Raw genomic sequence first — 19320 nt, 5'->3', positions numbered from 1 at the left:
TAATCAAGCCAATAATGGTAAGAGTTATTACGAATGAGGGTTTTGGTGCCAAATATAAAGTGCTTGATTTGCAATGTGCACTCGCTGACCATTGTAGAGATGTCAACAGATGAACCCAGTTTGGCCTGATCATTAATTATTCTTATTTGGTTTCTTAGTGTTCAATACACTGGTTATTATGTTTTTTTTCTTTATATATATTTATTAATGAAGAAAATTAGATTACTTAAATGTCTATATATTTAAAATATTATACATGATTGCCACAAGAAAATTAAATGGATGAATAACGAATATAATATTTTTTGGATTAAAGAATACAAATTAATTTTATACATCTTTTTCGATGGCAAATTGACACAAACAAACTGTGAATACACATAAGTTGAGTTTTCTTTTCTTTTCACAAACAGCCATCAGGACGAACGTGGCCGATTCGTTTTCCAATCACATTGACACAAAATGTTTGAGCTGCTTGATTTGAGTAGGTCAAGTTTACATTATGTAGCCTGATTCCACCGCATGGAAATTTGGAGCTGCAATCAAACTTTATAGCAACCGGTGTAGCTGATGTTCCTCGAATGCCTTGATATATCACATCATTGATTTTTATACCTGATACCTGTATGTGTATATATAGATGAACAAATTTCAAATAATTAAGAACCAATCATTTGAATTCTAAGTAATCAACTAATAATTACGAAACTAAAATAGGTACCTGATTGGGACAATTTATGTTGTGAGGACAGTAGTGTTGGTCGATGATAATTGGGTTTTGGACATTACTCATAATCGCACCTATAAATCGAATTCTTTTAACAAATCCATTGCTATGTCTTGCCCATGATTTTATTCTAAAACCGTTTTGGGTGTCTGCAAAAATAGTCCTTTTAACTGTCACGTTTTGCACCCCTTCTTCTTCCGTGTCCTTTGCTAAGCTTCCGATGCTGCATCATTAAGCAAAACGGAAGCCGTTAATATTATTAGTTTATGCGAGAATTGAACTGATAATGAATTATGGTTTTTATTTGTGCCAGTATCTGACCTGATTCCATGGCCAGGACCACATCTGACCCCTTCAATCCACAAGTTCTTAGTGCCAGGGCCAATGGAGATGCAGTCATCCCCAGTTTTAATTACAGAGTTCATGATCACAACATTGTTGGATAATTGGACATGGATACCATCTGTATTTGGGCTGTCTCCAGCAGCTATCACTTTGATCCCTTCAATATTCACATTTTCACATCTATAAATTACGATATGGAACATTTGGCTGTTTAGTGACAATAAGCCTTTGATCTTTATGTTGTCTGAGTTGGTAAAGCTCAGTGTCTGCACCAATACACAAGAATTCAGTTAACTTCCGATTACTAAGAATATAAATAATAGAAGAAAAAAAAAAAAGCCAAGAAAGAGGCTGCATGATAGTGCAAAATACAGTACCGTAGCTCCAGAAGGGCAGTTCGTGCCTTTGGCTTTGCAAGCCCACAAGGTTGATCCTTTAGCATCAAGTGCTCCACCAACAATAGAAACGCCACTAACGCCTTCAAAACTAAGCCAGTTGCTAGCTTTACCTAGAATGCGATAGTCCCCTGGTGCTACAAGAGTGCCATCAATTCGAATGGTGATAGAACGGCTTTTGCAGCCACCTTTGAAGGACATAGACCCAAGCAAATACCTTCCTTTAGGTACATAAATCATCGTCGAATCTGTAGAGGCACAGGCAGCAGCCCAAGCATCGAGGAAGGCCTTAGTGGAATCAGTTAAGCCATTCGGTTTTGCTCCATAACTTAACACATTGTAGCTTGTGGTGGCAAACGAGGAGATGGACATGTGCAAGGCAAAGAAAATGAAGAAGAAGATTGGCGTTGCCATGTTAATTTTTAAAGTGAAAAAAGAAAAAAGAAAAAAAGAAGGGAAGAAGCTAACAATTAAGAAGGTGGTTAAATGATTGAACAAGTAGTGGGAAGTTAAGAAGGTGAGTTAATTTGATGTTGTGGAAGTTTATAATTAAAAGGGTATTTATAGAAACGGTTATTTCAAAGGAAAAAGAGGAATAGAGTAAGGCAGAAGAGAGCTTAGACCTAAAATGGAAAATCAAAGAAAGGTGCGCCCAAAATACAGAGAAACATACATGTATTGCTTGCTCTCTAGTTGACTGCAATCATAATTTTTGGCTATAATTTTTAAGTTAATAGTAGACCATTATATACAAGAGAAGTCAGCACAGGTGATGATAATGAAGAGTATATATATATATATTTGGCACAGCCAGCCACCAACTTGATGATAATAATTTCTTTTTAATTCTTAATCCTAATCGTCAACCTATTAATCTTAATTTAAGCAGGCTGGTTGCTTGAACATTAATGGATTAAACATAGAATTTCTTTAATTTCATTTCCCCTATAGATTACATGTATGATATAATTATATCCCTTTCGGACTTTCAAGAATTGTCATTTCTTTTAATTCTTATCTTTTCAGGTGTATATTTCCTCATTCTTAAGGTCCGTACTCCTTAGTTTGTACTCCTTAATCTAGCTTCTTTTTATGTGTTTTAATAGACTAAACATATTGCAATAATATTCTTTTTTAATAAAAGCATATATTAATAATAAGTGATAAACCATTTATTATGTGGGAATTCTGACAATGGAAAAATTGGTTTAATCATTATTCCTTCCGTCCAACTTTAACAGGTTAGCTCAATTTTCTTTTTCCAGTTGTTAGTTTAATATAATTAAAAGTCTAAAATACCCATAATTGATTAATATGAATTTCAACACTTATAATTAGTTCCACTTATTTAATCTTAAAATTGTAAATTATTCAATAAATCTTTTTTATTTAAATCTCAAAAATTATAAATAGTTTGATAAATCTACTAATATTTAGACTATCCTGCAAGTATTAAAAAGTCTATTAAAAGTATTTTAGTAATAAAATAGTTAAAAATAATGGAGAATTTCTTAATCTTTTTAGAAAGAAAAAACAACCTATAAAAAATTGCATCATTTTCATAATTATGTATAGCTGCCAGTTTTGTTCATAAAACTCAAATTTGTATTTATTTCTGTTTGTATATTGAAACACTTTCAGATTCATACCATATATTGTAATAGGATGATTCTTTTCTTTCTTATTCTATTACTAGGATAATAATATAAATAGTCAGTAAATTTTATATTTTGATTACAAAATTTAAATTTAATTTATTTTAATAATTTAATTTTAATTTTGATTGTAATATAGTCACCTTATCAATAAAACATTGACATGTCATATTTTTCTTACTTAATTAAACTTTTCTTATTAGTTGTTTTTGCCATGTATCAATCTTTTATTTTCAAAATAATTGAATTGAAATAAAATTAAAATTAAATAACCGAAATGAAACAAATTAAAATTTTACAATTAAAATAAAATTAAATGTAAATTTTAGTGACCATTTATAACATTATCACTCCTATTAGGTATACTATTATTCATGGTTGTCAATAAGCTACGGTTTTGAACTCAAAAGTCTTTTTTTTTTTAATTTTTCTTTTTACTTATTTTATTTTATTTTTGTTTGTTCACGCTAATTTTTTGCTTGCTTTATTCAATCCAAACTTGCTTTACTTCAATCAAAAAACAAACCTTTCACTTCCTATCTTCATTTCGACGATGGCAGCAACAAATACTGAAGATATTAGGTTTTGGTTGATTTTGAGCATAAAGGAAGTTGTGATTTAGGGATCTTTTGCATTTAATAAAGTTATTTTTTCACCTTTTTTTCTTAAATTTACAATTTAATAATTTTATTTATGTAATTAGAAGTATTCATAGTTTGATTTGGTTGGTACGTGACAGACAATTTTAGTCAAACCAAAGTAATGGTAAAGTTTAATCAAACTATAAAACCATGTGAGTTTGGCTTCGAATCAATTTGGTCGGTTTATATTATTTATCTAATTTGATAATTTTAAAACATTAAGAATGTATATAATTGGACAAATATATAATATGAGCAAACTAAATAAATTTATATCCCATAGAAATCAAACCTTTTTTTTTTTTTCTGTGTAAGAAATACATCACATTTAATTTATTAAAAGAAAAAATATATTTTTATTTTGTAAAAGATCTGTCATGATAAGTTAAGTACTCTTAACAAAAAGTTTAAAGAAATTGAAATATGATGAGATGAAATTAACAGGTCACAGTAGTATGATCTTTTGTTTTTCTTTTTGTAATGAGTTTCAAAGTAACATTTTCCATTAACTTTATATACTAAAATAAGAAAATAAAATATTATTTTTTATGCAATATTTAGTTCTGTGTTTTCATATTCTTAAACAATATACGAACCAAAATTCTTGATTCTATTAGATATGAAAGCTAAAATCAATCCATAAGATGGTGAATCAGACTTTTTGACTGAATTAAATTAAATAGATGCATAATAATTTTTTTATTTATTTGAAGTGGATTAAATAAATCCAGATGGGTTGATTTGATTAATACATGTGACCCTGATATATCCCTGTCAATCCAAGTTTAATACATGCGAGTTAATTAAAATGCCATAAAAGAGCAAAAGAGATTATAAATAAGATTTAAGATGTTTCATGAGTTAAAACTTAAAATGGCAGTCGAGGAATATCATAGACTAATCAGGCAAAAGTTCAAAGGTGGAATTATATATAGGATAATTATTTTTTTTTTTTTTTTTTCACTATAAAACATTCAGTTTAGCGACAATAATTGCAAACAGAAATCAATTAATGAGTAAATTTGGCAGTTTATCAATGGCTTTTATGCAAAAATTATTGAGATTATTATCGACGGTCTAGCAACTAAAATCTAGCGACAATTGCTTACAGTAAATGACCTCATCAATTAAGAACATAATTTCCAATCGTCTTTAAATAAGACGCCAATGAACGGTGTCTTCAACTAATAACCAATTACGCTACTGCCAGCTGATGGTAAAAGTTTTTAGTGATGAACTAAGTCATCCTAAACATTTATGGTTCAACACTACTATTTCTAAAGTTTTTAAGTAAGATACGTTAACTATAGATAAATTAAATTAAATTAAATATTGACATGTAATTTATTTATTAAGTATTATATTTATATTATTTAATTTATTTATACCATTAATTACTAATAATTAAAAATCAATCAATATAAATATAAAAATATATAATTATTGTACAATTAATTTTATCTATAAATGATATAATAAAAAATAGGTAGAAAAGTGCATATAAAATTATCCAAAGATATTTGAAGGATAAAGCTATCCGTAAAATATTAATTTCTTCTTAGCGTCTTATATCCTCTATGGGCATATATAGAGTAAGTTTGCTAACAGCTTGCTGCTTCCACTAAAAGATAGTCTAAGAGCATTTCTAATATACTTTTTATATATGGTAAATTTTTTATTCTAAAGAATCATGTCATAAAATGATACTCCACTGTAACTCTTTATTTTTTAAATATAAAATAAAAAGTCAATTTGACTCTCTATATATGGAGAGTCAAATTTCACTCTTTATTAATACATAAATTTCTATGCACATAATTAATTGATATTTGTAATTTCTGTTTTTCTATTGCTAAAATGTAAGAAGAAAATGAGAGAGATATTAAAACATTTTATGGTCATAGAAATAAAAAATAAGATATAAATAAAATATTTAACTCTTTATATTTAAATATTTCTTAAGATGCTATTTATTATAGAAATAATACTTTTAAAATAAAGAGCACTGTTGGAGATGTTCTAAATAATTCTTCTTTTTTTTTTTTTTTTTGCTGAAGCAAAGAAATTAAGAGATATTAACAAGGATGTAATATATATAATATATATAAATGTTATGATCAAGGATTCAAGGCAAGTGGAAGGAGGAGCAAAGTATACGTTCTAATTGTGTAACAGGGGATCAATTCCTGGATTAGTTACATTATAGCTGAATTGTCAACATTGTGTTGGTTAGTTTAGGCTCCAAATTCCGTTACTTAGGTGTGAGTTTAGTTAGCTGGCCTTCTTATATGCTTAAATAGATGAGACAACAAGGATTGTATTGATCATCAATTATCAACAACAAACATTCAGTTTTTCTCTCTTTTCTCCTTTTTCCTTCCATTTTCTCTCCTTCCAAACACATATTATGCTCCGAATATCTCAAGCTAAAATAATGAATTCGAAAGATAGAGAGGACCAAAATACACTGAAAAAAGCATAGTTAGAGGCCTATAAGAATATTTAAATAAATGAATAAATATTTTTTTTTTAAATATTTGTACATCTACCCATGATGTTAAATGAATGGTATAAAAAATATTTAAATACAAAAGTTGGATTTTCTATTTACAAACAACCATCAGGTTGGACTAGGCCAATTGTCCTTCCAACCACATTGGCACAAAATGATTGAGCCACTTGATTCGAATATGTCAAATTTACATTGTGCAATTTTATGCCGCTGCAGGGATACTTGGAACTGCAATCAAACTTTATAGCAACTGGTGTAGCCGACGTTCCTCGAATGCCTTGATATATCACATCACCAATTTTTATGCCTGATACCTGTAAATATTCATGTGAAATAAGTCAGTAATTAGAAACCCATCATATTATTTCTCATAACCATTTACTAACAAATGATTATTTAAATTAATCCATTTGAGTACCTCATTAGGACAATTTATATTGTGAGGACAATAATGTTGATCAATAATTATGGGATTCTGAACATTACGCATAATAGCACCCATGAATCGAACCCTCTGAACAAAACCGTTGCTGTGTCTAGCCCAGGACTTTATCCTGAATCCATTTTGGGTGTCTGCAAAAATGGTTCTTTTGACTGTCACATTTTGAACCCCTTCTTCGTCTAAGGTCCAAGCTAAGCTTCCAATACTGCAAATCCATGCATTAAGAAAAGTTTAAGTTATGGTAAATGAATTTTATAAATATATATATATATGGCCTATATAAATGGTGATGACTCATGATCAAATTCATTACGGGTCTAGAATGAATATCTTACCTGATACCATGACCAGGACCGCATTTGACCCCTTCGATCCATAAATTCTTAGTGCCAGGGCCAATGGAGATACAGTCATCGCCGGTTTTTATTACAGAGTTCATTATCACAACATTGTTGGATGATTGAACGTGGAAACCATCTGTATTTGGGCTGTCCCTGGAAGCTATTACTTTGAGACCTTCAACGTGCACATCTTGACAGCCATTGATGGCAATGTGGAACATTTGGCTGTTTAATGACAGTAAGCCATTAATCCTTATGTTGTTTGAGTTGGTAAACCTTAGTGTCTGCAACAAAATAAGAATGAATTCAACAGCCATTATTCTAATTCTAATATTAAATAGTATGATCTTACACACACACACACACACACACACACAATGGGAAAAGAAATGGGGTGGAAATGCAGAAATATAGTACCGTAGCTCCAGTAGGGCAGTCGGTGCCTTTAGCTTTGCAATCCCACAAGGTTGAACCCTTAGCATCAAGTGCCCCACCAATAATGGAAACGCCATCGACTCCTTCAAAGCTAAGCCAACTGGTAGCTTTACCAAGAATGAGATAGTCCTCTGGCGCTACAAGAGTGCCATCAATCCGAATGGTGATAGAATGACTTTTGCAGCCACCTTTAAAGGACATAGAGCCCAGCAAATATCTTCCTTTGGGTACATAAATCATGGTGGAATCAGTAGAGCCACAGGCAGCAGCCCATGCATCGAGAAAGGCCTTTGTGGAATCAGTTATACCATTCGGTTTAGCTCCATAACTCAACACGTTATAGTTATCAGTGGCAAATGATGAGTTAACGTACAAGGCAAAGAAAATCAAGAAGAATAAACTTGCCATATGTGCTTACAAATTAATTTTTCTGAATAAGAAAGGAGAAAATAAGCAGAAGCTGAGAAACTATAATTAAGAATGGGGTTTAATAATATGAGTTATTGATCAGTAAGTAGCGGGAAGTTTGAAAGATGATCAGTTCTGATGATGGGAAGTTGGAGGAGGTTTAAAAGGGTATTTATAAGAACAAAATATTAAGAATTAGAAAGGAAGGGTTATGGATAAAGAGGAATAGAGTGAAGATGAAGAGAAACTTTGCAAAGAAAGCTGCGCAGTGATGTGATGCAAAGCACACCTATTATACATTAATTAATACACCGTATTTGCTTGCTCTTCAATTCACACAAACTTTTATATGGCTTTCCTGACTGCATGATTGGCTGGCTATACAAATAGGTGATTAATTAAGACCATTTGGCCCCCTGCCATGACCCGATGATTTCTTGCCTCACAATTATTATTATTATTATTATCATTAATTTTATTTCTGTATTCATTATCCAAATTGTTAATCTATAGAATTACTTAAATGATTTTTCTAGTTTGAGGTAAAAAGTTTTATTATTTTAAACAAGCTGCAATTATAACTTGGCATAACCAATTATTCATGCCTAGCTATTTCTCTTTCTCTCTCTTTTTCTTTCTACCAAATATGAGTGCATGGCCAAGCAGTCCAATTTATATAGCCCTTTTTCTCACGACCTGTTAGGCCAAAAGCTTCCAAAAGTTAAAAGTTACACTTATCATTAAAAAAAATTTATGATGCTTTTTAGGCTAAGGGTTAATGTGGCCTAAACTATTTATTTTCCTGATGTTCAATTTAACCTAAAATAACCTTTTTAGTCTAATCCGTCCCTAAACTTTCTATTAATGACTTATATTATCTCATTTGCAATCATAAATAATGTTGGATTAAAATTTAGGGTTCGTAAATTAATCTATAGATAGATTGGCAAAAGTAAAAGACGATAATAATACTACGGAAAACTTAAGTCACGGTGAGCCACTTGGGACCAAGACGGATCATCCTCATCATTGAAAAATAGAGGTTATTCAAATTATGGTCGAGCCAAGTTTGAGTCAGGCTTGGCTAAACTTGAGTTTTTAAAGTATAAGCTAGAGCTTGGCCCCCTAAAATTTTGATAAAACCCAATTTATAATTATAAATATATATATTTTTCACATGTAATTTGCTTTAAGAGTTTCCTTCATGTCTGTTAAAAAAAAAAAAAATCTTTTCCTTATAAGGTATTTAATTATTATTTTTTAAATTTCTTTAGGGTTTAATTCTGTTATAATAGAAAAATAAAGTTGGAATCATAAGGAATGAGAATTTAATTGAAGTTTACTGTTCTTTAAACAATTTAAGATAAGAATTTAAATCTTTAAGAAAGTAAACATAAGAAATGCAAATTTTAAAATAGTCTCCAATTAGAATAAAATTCTTGAATCCTAAGTATTTTATAAATAAAAAAAATTAAAATCTTCTATATTCTTAATAAAAATATTAAATTACATTATAAAATCTTAACCATTTAATTTAAAATGAATGGTTTATATCTTTTTATCCAATATATTAAGATCTAACTTTTAAATCAACTAAGACCATGTTTTCAAGTTAAATATTGATCATAATGACGAGGATTATGATTATTTAAATATGATTATATTGCATTAGTTATAATTAGCGGTCTTCGTTTAGGATTTAAAACTTTCATGATGTAAAAAGTCTTTCCATTTTCTTATTTTCAATGAAATTACTATGTTTGAAAAAGAAAGTTACATCTTTCAAAACAAAAAAAAAATTTGTTAAGTTAACACTAAAATAACATATTAAGAAAAAAGTTAAGAGATCTAATCATTTGTTTAAAAATCATTATTAATAAGTAGATTATAAATATGAATTGGAAATATGCCTGTCTTTTATTTATTCATTTTTATTTTAAATTGTCTATCAAATGTTCCTAGTTTCTACCATTCTTTCATAAAACCATTTATTAACAAAAATTCTACCATTCTTTTCTTTTAATCGATTAAGAAATCTCATTATCAGTCTAGTAAAGAAGCCAAATTCAGCTAAAGCAACCATGAGATAAATAAGTGTAAATTTTAGCTTTGAGGGAGAAAGAAACAATAAAAAAGAAATAAATAAAATAAAATATTCGTCTTATTCCATGATAATAGATTGGTAATGCCTTAAAATAGGGCACTCACATAAATATTATAAGCGTTAAGTTTTGTCTATTAATCAATATAAGAATATGTTGTCTTGTCGAATTTCTGAGTCTTGCCATCGTATGTGAAAACGTCCTGTTTTTTCACTTGTGCCTTATTTTGAGATCCTGACGATGTTGCACCCCTTTCTTCTTGCTTCTTTTCCGATTTTGATGACTTCTGATTTGATACTTGTTGGTTTGAACAAACGCTTTCACGATCCATTGTTGCACCAACAATTGCACCAACAATTGTTTGATAAGATTGCTTGCCTCTCTAAAGCCAGTAATTAAGAAAAGGAATTAGATATAATATTGTTAAATTTTTCTCTCGGAATATCTCATATATAGAGAGAAAGCATAACTATATTTCCTGTGTCTAAGTTAGTACTCACAAGTGCACGAGTCGTTTTTATAGTAAAAATGGTAAAATATCAGGTCACTTATTAAAATATCTTAAATATCTATATATAATTTGGAACTATCAATACTACTATATAGGAAGACCAAAAACAAAAATATCCTCCTTATATTGGAAGATTATAAAAATACCCTATATGGTAGATTTACTTCTTTCTTTCTTTTTTTATTACACCATATATATACATATATAGAAAGAAAGAATACTAAAATAGTAAATACTACGTATCTGTATCTCATATATTAAAAATGAGCTGATGCATGAGCCAAAGGATACAGAAATTTAATTTCTTTACAGCAGAATAAATATCACTAAAGCATAATTTAAGTAAAAAATTTGTGTATTACCATATTGTTATGGCTGAGATACGAATTCTCACGCCTCAATCTAGAATTTATTGCTCGCAAATCAATGTTTTAGATGCAAAGTCTATAACATAATATATATATATTTGTGTATCAAAAAAAGTATTACATTGACTCTTTATATGAACAACGAAAACTAAAAATGATATGGGATTAGTATCTTGAAAACAAGCCATGTATGTAAACCAATAAATTATATATTACAAAAGAAAAATGTCTTTTATTAAAAAAAAAAAAAAACTAAACACATACTCTTCCATTTAAAAGATTGTAGGAAAATAAATACTATTGAGTTAAATAATTAATATTAAAATTTAATTATATAGGGCATTTGCTCCTATTTAGAGTGGAATAATATTTTTATTATATGTTTTATATTAAGTCAAATAAGATATTGAATGAAGTAGTATTTGTATTATATTTTTTATATTAAGTCAATTGAAATATTATAAATGTATTCTCTTTCTTTTATTATTATTTTTGGTTGAATTACTTTTTATGCAATTCTTTTCATTTATGCTTGCTTACTTGATATGTATATGAATTTTAAGTTTCAATTGTTTATGAATTGTTATAATCGTTTTAAAAAAATTAGAAAAATTTAGTTAAATAGATTAATCGAAAGTCCAATGACTCTTCTTAAAGATTATGATATCACTATTTAAAATGATATGGTTCCATATATTATTTTTATCAATTAGTTTTACTCAAATTTTAAAAAAAATAAATATAGAAATAAAATTTTCATACTGAATCAATTGCTTATACCTTATATTTATGAAACTTGGTTGTCAAGAAAATAAGAATTTGATAGTTTTCTTTTAACTTTAAATTTTATTTTAAATTGATCTAAACGTAAAAATTACAATCAAGAATTAAAATATTAAGATTATGTTAATATTGGTTCATCTAATTCTCTAATTTTCTATTTCTTTTTCATCATTTACTCTATGTAAGTTAGTAAGATAATAAATTAATTAATATGTCTCTTAACCAATTAAATGTTGTGTACTCAAAATTTTAATTAATATAAAAATTATGAAAAGGATTAAATTAATAATTAGCAAAAGACATTTGGATTTCTATATACGTAATAATATTTTTTTTATCTTTTATTATTTTAAAAGTAAATGTTATTTCCACAATATAAATTTTTAGTGTTAGAATTTTTTCTTCATATAATTTCTTACTTAAAAAAAGGTTATGGTGATAGCACTTTAGGTTATAGGAATAAATTAACTATTTTTAAAGTAGTATGACAACAAACTAATTAATTGTAATACTTAGTGTTTTTTAAAAAGAAATAAATAAATAAAATAAAATAAAATTTTTCTCCTTTCCTTTTTTTTCCTTCTCTCCCTCTCCCTATCCCTTTTTCTTTCCTTCCCTTCTCCCTTTCCTCCCTCTCCCCTCTCTCTTCCTTCCTCCTTCTTTCTCCCTCTCTCTGTCGACTGCCTCTCCCTTCCTCTCTCTGTGCACGTTGTTCAAGCCATCACCGGTACCGCCAGCGTGCTACCCACCTCGCTGTTGTCTTCCAGCAGCTCTCTCTCCCCCTCCCTCTTTCCCGTCGGCGCTGTCAAGAGAGGAGGTTGCCATCATCGGTTCAACCTTCTGTCGGCGTCCTTTCAGCGATCCGACGCTGGATTCGAACTGTCCACCTTCGAAAAGCCCCGGAAACGACCTCCCTTGACGCAAAAATCTCCGCCGACAGCCTCGGGAAGCGTCATCAGAGCAGCATCTTTCCGGCCCTGATCCAGTGCCTTCCAGTCACTTTCTAGCCGGAATTCTTGTACTTTCGGACTCCCATAACTTGAGCTTCATGTAGGCGCTTTCGGATTTGATTTCCGACACCGGTGGCAGGACCAGCTTCCGGACTTCGGTGTTTTCCGAATACGCAAAATATTACAATTTCGACTCAGTATAATTTTATTTAGACTCTAAAAATTATGTTGTAATTTTAGAAAAATATTATGGCTATTAATCGCATGTGATGAGTAATTTAGAAATTAATTGAATTTAATTAATTATGTTATGGTGTGTTGTGGAGTCGAAAAAAATAATGCAGTTCTGGTGGCTCGACTCCTGTTATTTAATCGTAGTATATTTGATGTGTCTTTGGCAGGTTCTGTACCCGTTTTATAGGGGATAAATATCCGTAATTTAGGAAAAGTTCTAGCGAATTTTCGATAGATTTCTCGAGTCTAAATTAATTTCAGGCAGTCTAATCTAAGGGTCTAGGCTTAGAAAAAATTTAAGAATGTTTATTAATTGAGTGTTTTTGTGAATTGATAATCAATCTTTCTCGCCAGCTCCACCCGATGGCATAGGAGCGGACTGCAGAGCACGTCAGAACTGTGAGTTAAAGTCACATAATCTCTGCACTATTCTCAAGTCCAAATTTAATATGATACTTTAGTAATTTATATTTAATATGATTATCAATATCGCAATATAAATAATTTCATTTAATTATTAATTACTAAGAATAATTTTAATATTATTATCGGCGATATTATATCGTTATTTTGATATCATACTTAATGTTATATTAATACAATTATTATTATTCCTATACACAAATTGCATGTTTGCTTTCTCCGAATTTCTAAATTTTTATTTCGGTATTTGTTGAATGATTATGCTAGACCATGATTAATATATATGTGTTGATTGTGATATTGGGATGAGGCTATAGTAGAACATGCCACCTAATGGGTTACATCAGGACCGCATGCGCCCCGGTAATGATTAGAGACATATAACAAGGTTATTATAGATTTTTGCCCTCGTCGAGTATAACTCTCTAGGCTGTGAAAGTTGACTGCCGGAGAAAGGTTCCTAGTCAAGCAATGCTCTCTGGGCACTGACTTAGTTGGGAATCAAGTGTTCAGGCTGGATGTAAGGACCCTGGTTGAGCTTTGCTCTCTGCGCGCCAGACCTGTTAGAATTAAGAGAGCCGAAAGACTGCTAGTAACTAGGGTTAGAGTTCTACTGAGCTACTCGTCCCATAAGTGTTACGATGTATTTTATTTTTAAGTTTATGGTATGATTATGGTATGACTCATATTTGATGTACAATGGCATGTTATACTGAGGTAATAAATATTATTTTACTGAGAAGACTATAATAGTCACAAGATTATTTGATCTTAACTCACTCCCGAGACTGACCGTCTCAATTTTATTTTTCAGGTGACAGTTAGCGTTCATCACCGTCCTGCATTGTGACAGTCCAACTTTTTTTTCATCGGGTTTATTGTAAATAATCTGTACTTTTATATTTTTAGTTATTTTATACTTTGGACCTTCCACAGTAGAGTACTTTTAATTTATAGTGATTATCTTGGTCCATGATGAACGTGGGATGTTATAAAGACTAGTTAGAATTATTTATGGCATGTCAGTCGTGATTAATGATATTTTATTAGTATTTTTTTGAATTATTGGTCAGTAAGGCTTACCGTGATGTGGCTTTAAGCCTACCCCTTCTCTAGTCACGGTCATGGATCCGCAAATCGGATCGTGACATTAATTAATTTCTTTTAACTAATTAAGTATAACTAAATATTTTAATATTTATTTATTCTCATAGTATAGCAAATATTTCGATTAATAATTATTAATTAATTAATTAAATTAATAAACTAACTAGTAGTTAACAAAACATAGACCAAATTCTTTTTACTTATGTTTTTTTCTCCCTTTGTTATTTGGTATGCAAGTGTTTAGTTTTATATTTATATAGTCATTGTTTCTTGTTCTTTATAAAATAATTCATTTTTTATTCATATTCTTTAACGAGTGTAATTGATAATTTTATAATTAATTGAACTCTTTACCTATTAATAATTTTATTCATTTTATAATAAATAAAATTACTAATGGATTATCTTTATATATAATTTTATTGTAATTAATCAAATTATTAACTGATAAAAGTGTTTGTACTGAGATTTAATTGTTCCTTTTTTTTAGATTATAAATAAATCCTACAATTATTTTATTTTGTTCTATTTTGATTTTCAGTTTTTGATAAAGCAACTATTGAGATATTATTGAGATATATTCTTTTGATATGATTAAGCGTAAGTTTAGGACTTAGATTAGAATTACAGCTTTAGTTTCCTCATTTCTAGTTTCCTATTTTCTATTCTTTCTGTATTATATATATGACAAAAACATATCAATGAAGGGGCGATTCACGATTTCTTCATGGTATCAGAGCCACACGGCTAAGATACACGTCTGGCAATGGCTGACGGTAATGATACGACAAAGACTCCACCTTCACTTATATCTTCTCGAAATGACCATACGTCTCCTTTTCTTCTTGGCTAACAAGACAGACCTGGAGATCTCATCACTCTGGTTCGTCTTCGACACGACAATTATGATGAATGGGCAAGGTCTATGCGTCTTGCTTTACTATCCCGCCGAAAATACGGCTTCGTTGATGGCACGATTTTGGAACCCAAAGCACCTTTCACAATGGAAGATTGGCTTACCATTCACTCAATGCTTGTTTCCTGGCTAATGAACACTATTGATCAAGAGGTTAAGTCTATTGTTTCCTTTTATGATGACGCTAAACTTTTGTGGAATGAATTGTGGGTTCGCTTCTCTATTGTTAATAGACCCCGAATTCAACAGTTAAAAACTGATTTAGCTAAGTGTGAGCAATCCAAGATCATGTATGTTTCTACATATTTTGGAAAGCTAAGGTTTTGTGGGATGAATTGGCTAATCATGAACCTATTATTACATGTAAGTGTAGAAAATGTGAATGTAATTTAGGTAAGGAACATGAAAAATGACGAAGTAACAAGCGTTTTCATCAATTTTTGATGGGTTTAAATTCTGATTATTATGCCCAACTACGTACTACTTTGCTGTCTCAAGAACCTTTACCTTCTCTTGATCGTGCCTATCAACAAATTACTCAAGAAGAACGTGTTTGTGGAATTATTCATGCTCGAGAATCTCTACCAGAAGTGGTAGGATTTGTTGTTCGTCCAGAAAGGTGTGGCCGAGCGAAACCAGATAAGATTGACAAATCTGGGCTACTGTATTCTCACTGTCATCGATCTGGACATGACATTGTTACTTGTTTTCGACTTCTTGGGTATCCAGAATGGTGGGTTGATAGACCTCGCACTCAAGGAGTGACTCATGCTCGCGGCAAAGGAGGTGGTGGTCGTGGTACAGACTCACCTGTGACTGGTCGTGGTAGAGGAACCACTATGTGAGCGGTGGCGGTAGATGGCTGCAACGCGATGGTTGGAGCTTCGGTCAATGGGCAAAGAAATACAGCCAGCACGTCAAACACTCATACTTCTCTTTATAATTTGACTACAGAACAATGTCAGACTATAGCAACTATGTTTGGTAATACTCAATCCTCTACCGATCGTTTACATGGTGAGTTTTCTAAGATTTCTTGGATTATTGATACCGGTGCTTCTAATCATGTGACAGGGGATGAATCATATTTGTTTGATGTTCATGATATTGCCGCATGTCCTGTTGGACTCCCGATGGCCAAAAGATTATTGCTACTAAAAAGGGAAGTGTGAGGCTCTTGGACGGATTGCACTGCAACTTAATTTCGGTTACACAACTCATTGATGACATGCACTGTTTTGCATAATTTGCTTCTAATATGTGTGTTATACAGGACCGTCATACGAGGAAGCTCATTGGAATGGGTGAACGGAGAGATGGACTTTATTACTTCAGACAATCGTCTACAGTACAAGCTATCTCAGTGGATGGTTCTTCATCTTTATTGGAACTTTGGCATCAATGTCTTGGACATCCTTTAGAGAAAGTAGTAAAGTCCTTACCTTTCTTACGTAATTCTAGTGATAAATTGAATAAGGCATGTGATGTGTGCCCTCGTGCCAAACAATCTCGTAATTCTTTCTCTTAGTGATCATAAGGCCTCCCGAATTTTTGAATTGGTTCATTGTGATTTATGGGGTCCATACAATACAGTTGCTTCTTGTGGGGCTCGTTATTTTTTAATTATTGTGGATGATTTTTCTCGAGCTATATGGATTTATTTATTGATTGATAAATTAGAGGTATTTAAAATGTTTATGTCATTTTTGGCTATGGTTGATCGACAAGTTGGACAAAAGTTTAAGATTGTTCGGAGTGATAATGGGACGGATTTTAATTGTTTGACAGATTATTTTTTTTTTCAAGTGGGATTTTATTTCAAACCTCTTGTATGAGGAATCTACAACAGAATGGCAGAGTTGAACGTAAGCACCGTCATATTTTAACAGTGGCAAGGGCCTTGCGTTTTCAAAGTCACCTTCCTCTTTATTTTTGGGGTGAATGTGTCTTAGTAGCTTCTCATTTGATCAATCGAACACCTTCGAGTGTTCTTCACAATTAAACACCTTATGAGATTCTATTTAATACTTTGCCAGTTTTTAGTGAACAACGAGTATTTGGTTCTTTATGTTATGTCCATAATCAACGAGCTAAGAGTGATAAATTTACAAGTCGAAGTCGAAAATGTGTCTTTGTTGGGTATCCTTTTGGTAAGAAAGGGTGGAGACTTTTTTATCTAGAAATTTTTTTTTTTATTTCTAGAGATGTTAAGTTCTTTGAAAATCAATTTCCATTTACTGAAAATGCTCCTGCTACTATTCGTTCTAAATATAATTTTAGAAGCATGAATTTGGGTGATGATGATTTTGATATTTTGGGAGAACCTGAATCATTGTCTGATGAATTTGAGCCTACAAATGAATCCTCCCCACTACATATCACCACCCAAAGCCCAACAACTACCACTTTAGAGCCTGCTCCCACTATTCCTCTAGCAGCCAACGAATCACAGTCTGGATAGAATGTTGAACAAAGTCCAGTTACACCCATATCAGGGGGGCCGAAGGAGTTGCTCTGGATGCTACCGATGAACCTAACATAGGACGTGGATTCCGTGAAAAAGTTCCATCCATTCGACTTCGTGACTATGTTACTAACACTGTTCTCACAAAAAGTCCATCTACTCTTTCTCCAAGTTCACCCGCGACATCTGCTTCCTCAGGTACGCCCTTTCCTATAACACATTATATTAATTGTGCAAAATTTTCTATTAGCCATCGGCAATTTCTTACCGCTATTACTATAGGTTGTGAACCGAAATCATTTAAAGAGGCTATAAGAGATGTAGGATGGCGTCATGATATGCAAACAGAAATTCGTGCTTTAGAGGATAATGGTACTTGGATTATGAAAAAATTACCACCTGGTAAACGTGCTCTTGGTAGTCAATGGGTCTATAAAATCAAGTATAACTCTGATGGCAGTATTGAACGGCTTAAAGCTCGTTTGGTTGTTTTTGGTAATCATCAAATTGCCGGGATTGATTATAATGAGACTTTTGCGCCCGTTGCAAAGATGGTCACAGTTCGTGCTTTCTTAGCCATTGCAGCATCTAAAAATTGGGAATTGCATCAGATGGATGTGCATAATGCCTTTTTGCACGGGGACCTCAATGAGGAAGTCTATATGAAGCTTCCTCCTAGTTTTGGGTCTTCTCAACTTGATATGGTTTATCGTCTTCGAAAGTCATTATATGGCTTGAAACAAGCACTGAGGTGTTGGTTTACCAAACTTGTTACTGCTTTAAAAGAGTTTAGTTTTCTTCAATCCTATGCTAATTATTCTCTCTTTACTTAAAACTAAGGGTGATATTCAAATTAATGTTATGGTATATGTTAATGGTTTAATTATTTCTGAGAATAATTTTGCTGCTTTAAGAGCCTTTAAGAAATACTTAAGCACGTATTTTCATATGAAGGATCTAGGGGTTCTTAAATATTTCCTTGGGATTGAGGTGGCACGAAGTACTGATGATATATTTCTTTATCAACGAAAGTATTCTCTTGACATTATTTCTCAGACTGGTCTTCTAGGTGCCAAGCCAGCATCTTTTCCCATTGAGCAAAACCATCGGCTTGCTCATGCTTCAGGAGACTCTTTATCTAATCTCGAACCTTATCATCGTTTGGTTGGACGTTTGATTTACTTAACGGTCACGCGTCCTGATTTGGCATACTCTGTACACGTTTTATCCCAGTTTCTACAAGAACCGCGACATGAACATTGGGAGGCTGCTTTGCGCGTTGTTCACTATCTGAAGGGTTCTCCTGGACAAGGCATTTTGCTTCGAGCTAATAGCTCTATCTCTTTGACAGGATGGTGTGATTCTAATTGGGCAGCTTGTCCTCTTACTCGTCGCTCTCTAACTGGCTGGCTTGTGTTTCTTGGTCATTCCCCGATTTCTTAGAAAACTAAGAAACAACCTACTATGGCACGTTCTTCAGCAGAGGCCGAATATCGATCTATGGCTTCTCTTACTTGTGAATTGAAATGGTTGAAGGGTCTTCTCCTTAGCTTGGGGATTC

The 19320-nt window shown here is 31.6% G+C and overlaps 2 protein-coding genes and 1 long non-coding RNA gene across 3 annotated transcripts; 1 reads left to right on the top strand and 2 right to left on the bottom strand.

Annotated features, from left to right (window-relative positions):
• Positions 1-289: 289 nt before the first annotated feature.
• Positions 290-2319, bottom strand: LOC107260743 (polygalacturonase-like). Its single transcript, XM_048374677.1, has 4 exons — positions 1450-2319; positions 1049-1338; positions 722-950; positions 290-622 (listed from the first exon to the last, which is right to left on the bottom strand). The coding sequence occupies exons 1-4, from the start codon at positions 1879-1881 to the stop codon at positions 404-406; spliced, it is 1170 nt and encodes a 389-aa protein (XP_048230634.1). The 5' UTR covers positions 1882-2319; the 3' UTR covers positions 290-403.
• A 3954-nt stretch (positions 2320-6273) lies between these two features.
• On the bottom strand, positions 6274-8147 carry LOC8283234 (polygalacturonase). Its single transcript, XM_015722506.2, has 4 exons — positions 7476-8147; positions 7053-7342; positions 6694-6922; positions 6274-6589 (listed from the first exon to the last, which is right to left on the bottom strand). The coding sequence occupies exons 1-4, from the start codon at positions 7899-7901 to the stop codon at positions 6371-6373; spliced, it is 1164 nt and encodes a 387-aa protein (XP_015577992.1). The 5' UTR covers positions 7902-8147; the 3' UTR covers positions 6274-6370.
• A 4087-nt stretch (positions 8148-12234) lies between these two features.
• On the top strand, positions 12235-14316 carry LOC107261664. The gene is made up of 3 exons (XR_001535577.3): positions 12235-12812; positions 13204-13248; positions 14087-14316. It is a non-coding gene; the product is annotated as an uncharacterized LOC107261664 (long non-coding RNA).
• Positions 14317-19320: the final 5004 nt, after the last annotated feature.

The sequence above is a fragment of the Ricinus communis genome, chromosome 5 (genome assembly GCF_019578655.1).
Source record: "Ricinus communis isolate WT05 ecotype wild-type chromosome 5, ASM1957865v1, whole genome shotgun sequence".
Classification (NCBI taxonomy): domain Eukaryota; kingdom Viridiplantae; phylum Streptophyta; class Magnoliopsida; order Malpighiales; family Euphorbiaceae; genus Ricinus; species Ricinus communis.
The sequence above is the reverse complement of the archived record's forward strand: the minus strand, read 5'-3'. Positions and strand labels throughout refer to the sequence as shown.

Bases quoted from the DNA above. Each gene is read 5' to 3' on its own strand.
- LOC107260743 (XM_048374677.1), bottom strand. From the start codon at position 1,881: ATGGCAACGCCAATCTTCTTCTTCATTTTCTTTGCCTTGCACATGTCC. The intron at 951-1,048 runs GTCAGATACTGG...TTAATGATGCAG, and splicing joins GGTCCTGGCCATGGAATCAG to CATCGGAAGCTTAGCAAAGG. The intron at 623-721 runs GTACCTATTTTA...ATACACATACAG, and splicing joins ACATAAATTGTCCCAATCAG to GTATCAGGTATAAAAATCAA.
- LOC8283234 (XM_015722506.2), bottom strand. From the start codon at position 7,901: ATGGCAAGTTTATTCTTCTTGATTTTCTTTGCCTTGTACGTTAACTCA. The intron at 7,343-7,475 runs GTACTATATTTC...ATTTTGTTGCAG, and splicing joins ACTGCCCTACTGGAGCTACG to ACACTAAGGTTTACCAACTC. The intron at 6,923-7,052 runs GTAAGATATTCA...ATGGATTTGCAG, and splicing joins GGTCCTGGTCATGGTATCAG to TATTGGAAGCTTAGCTTGGA.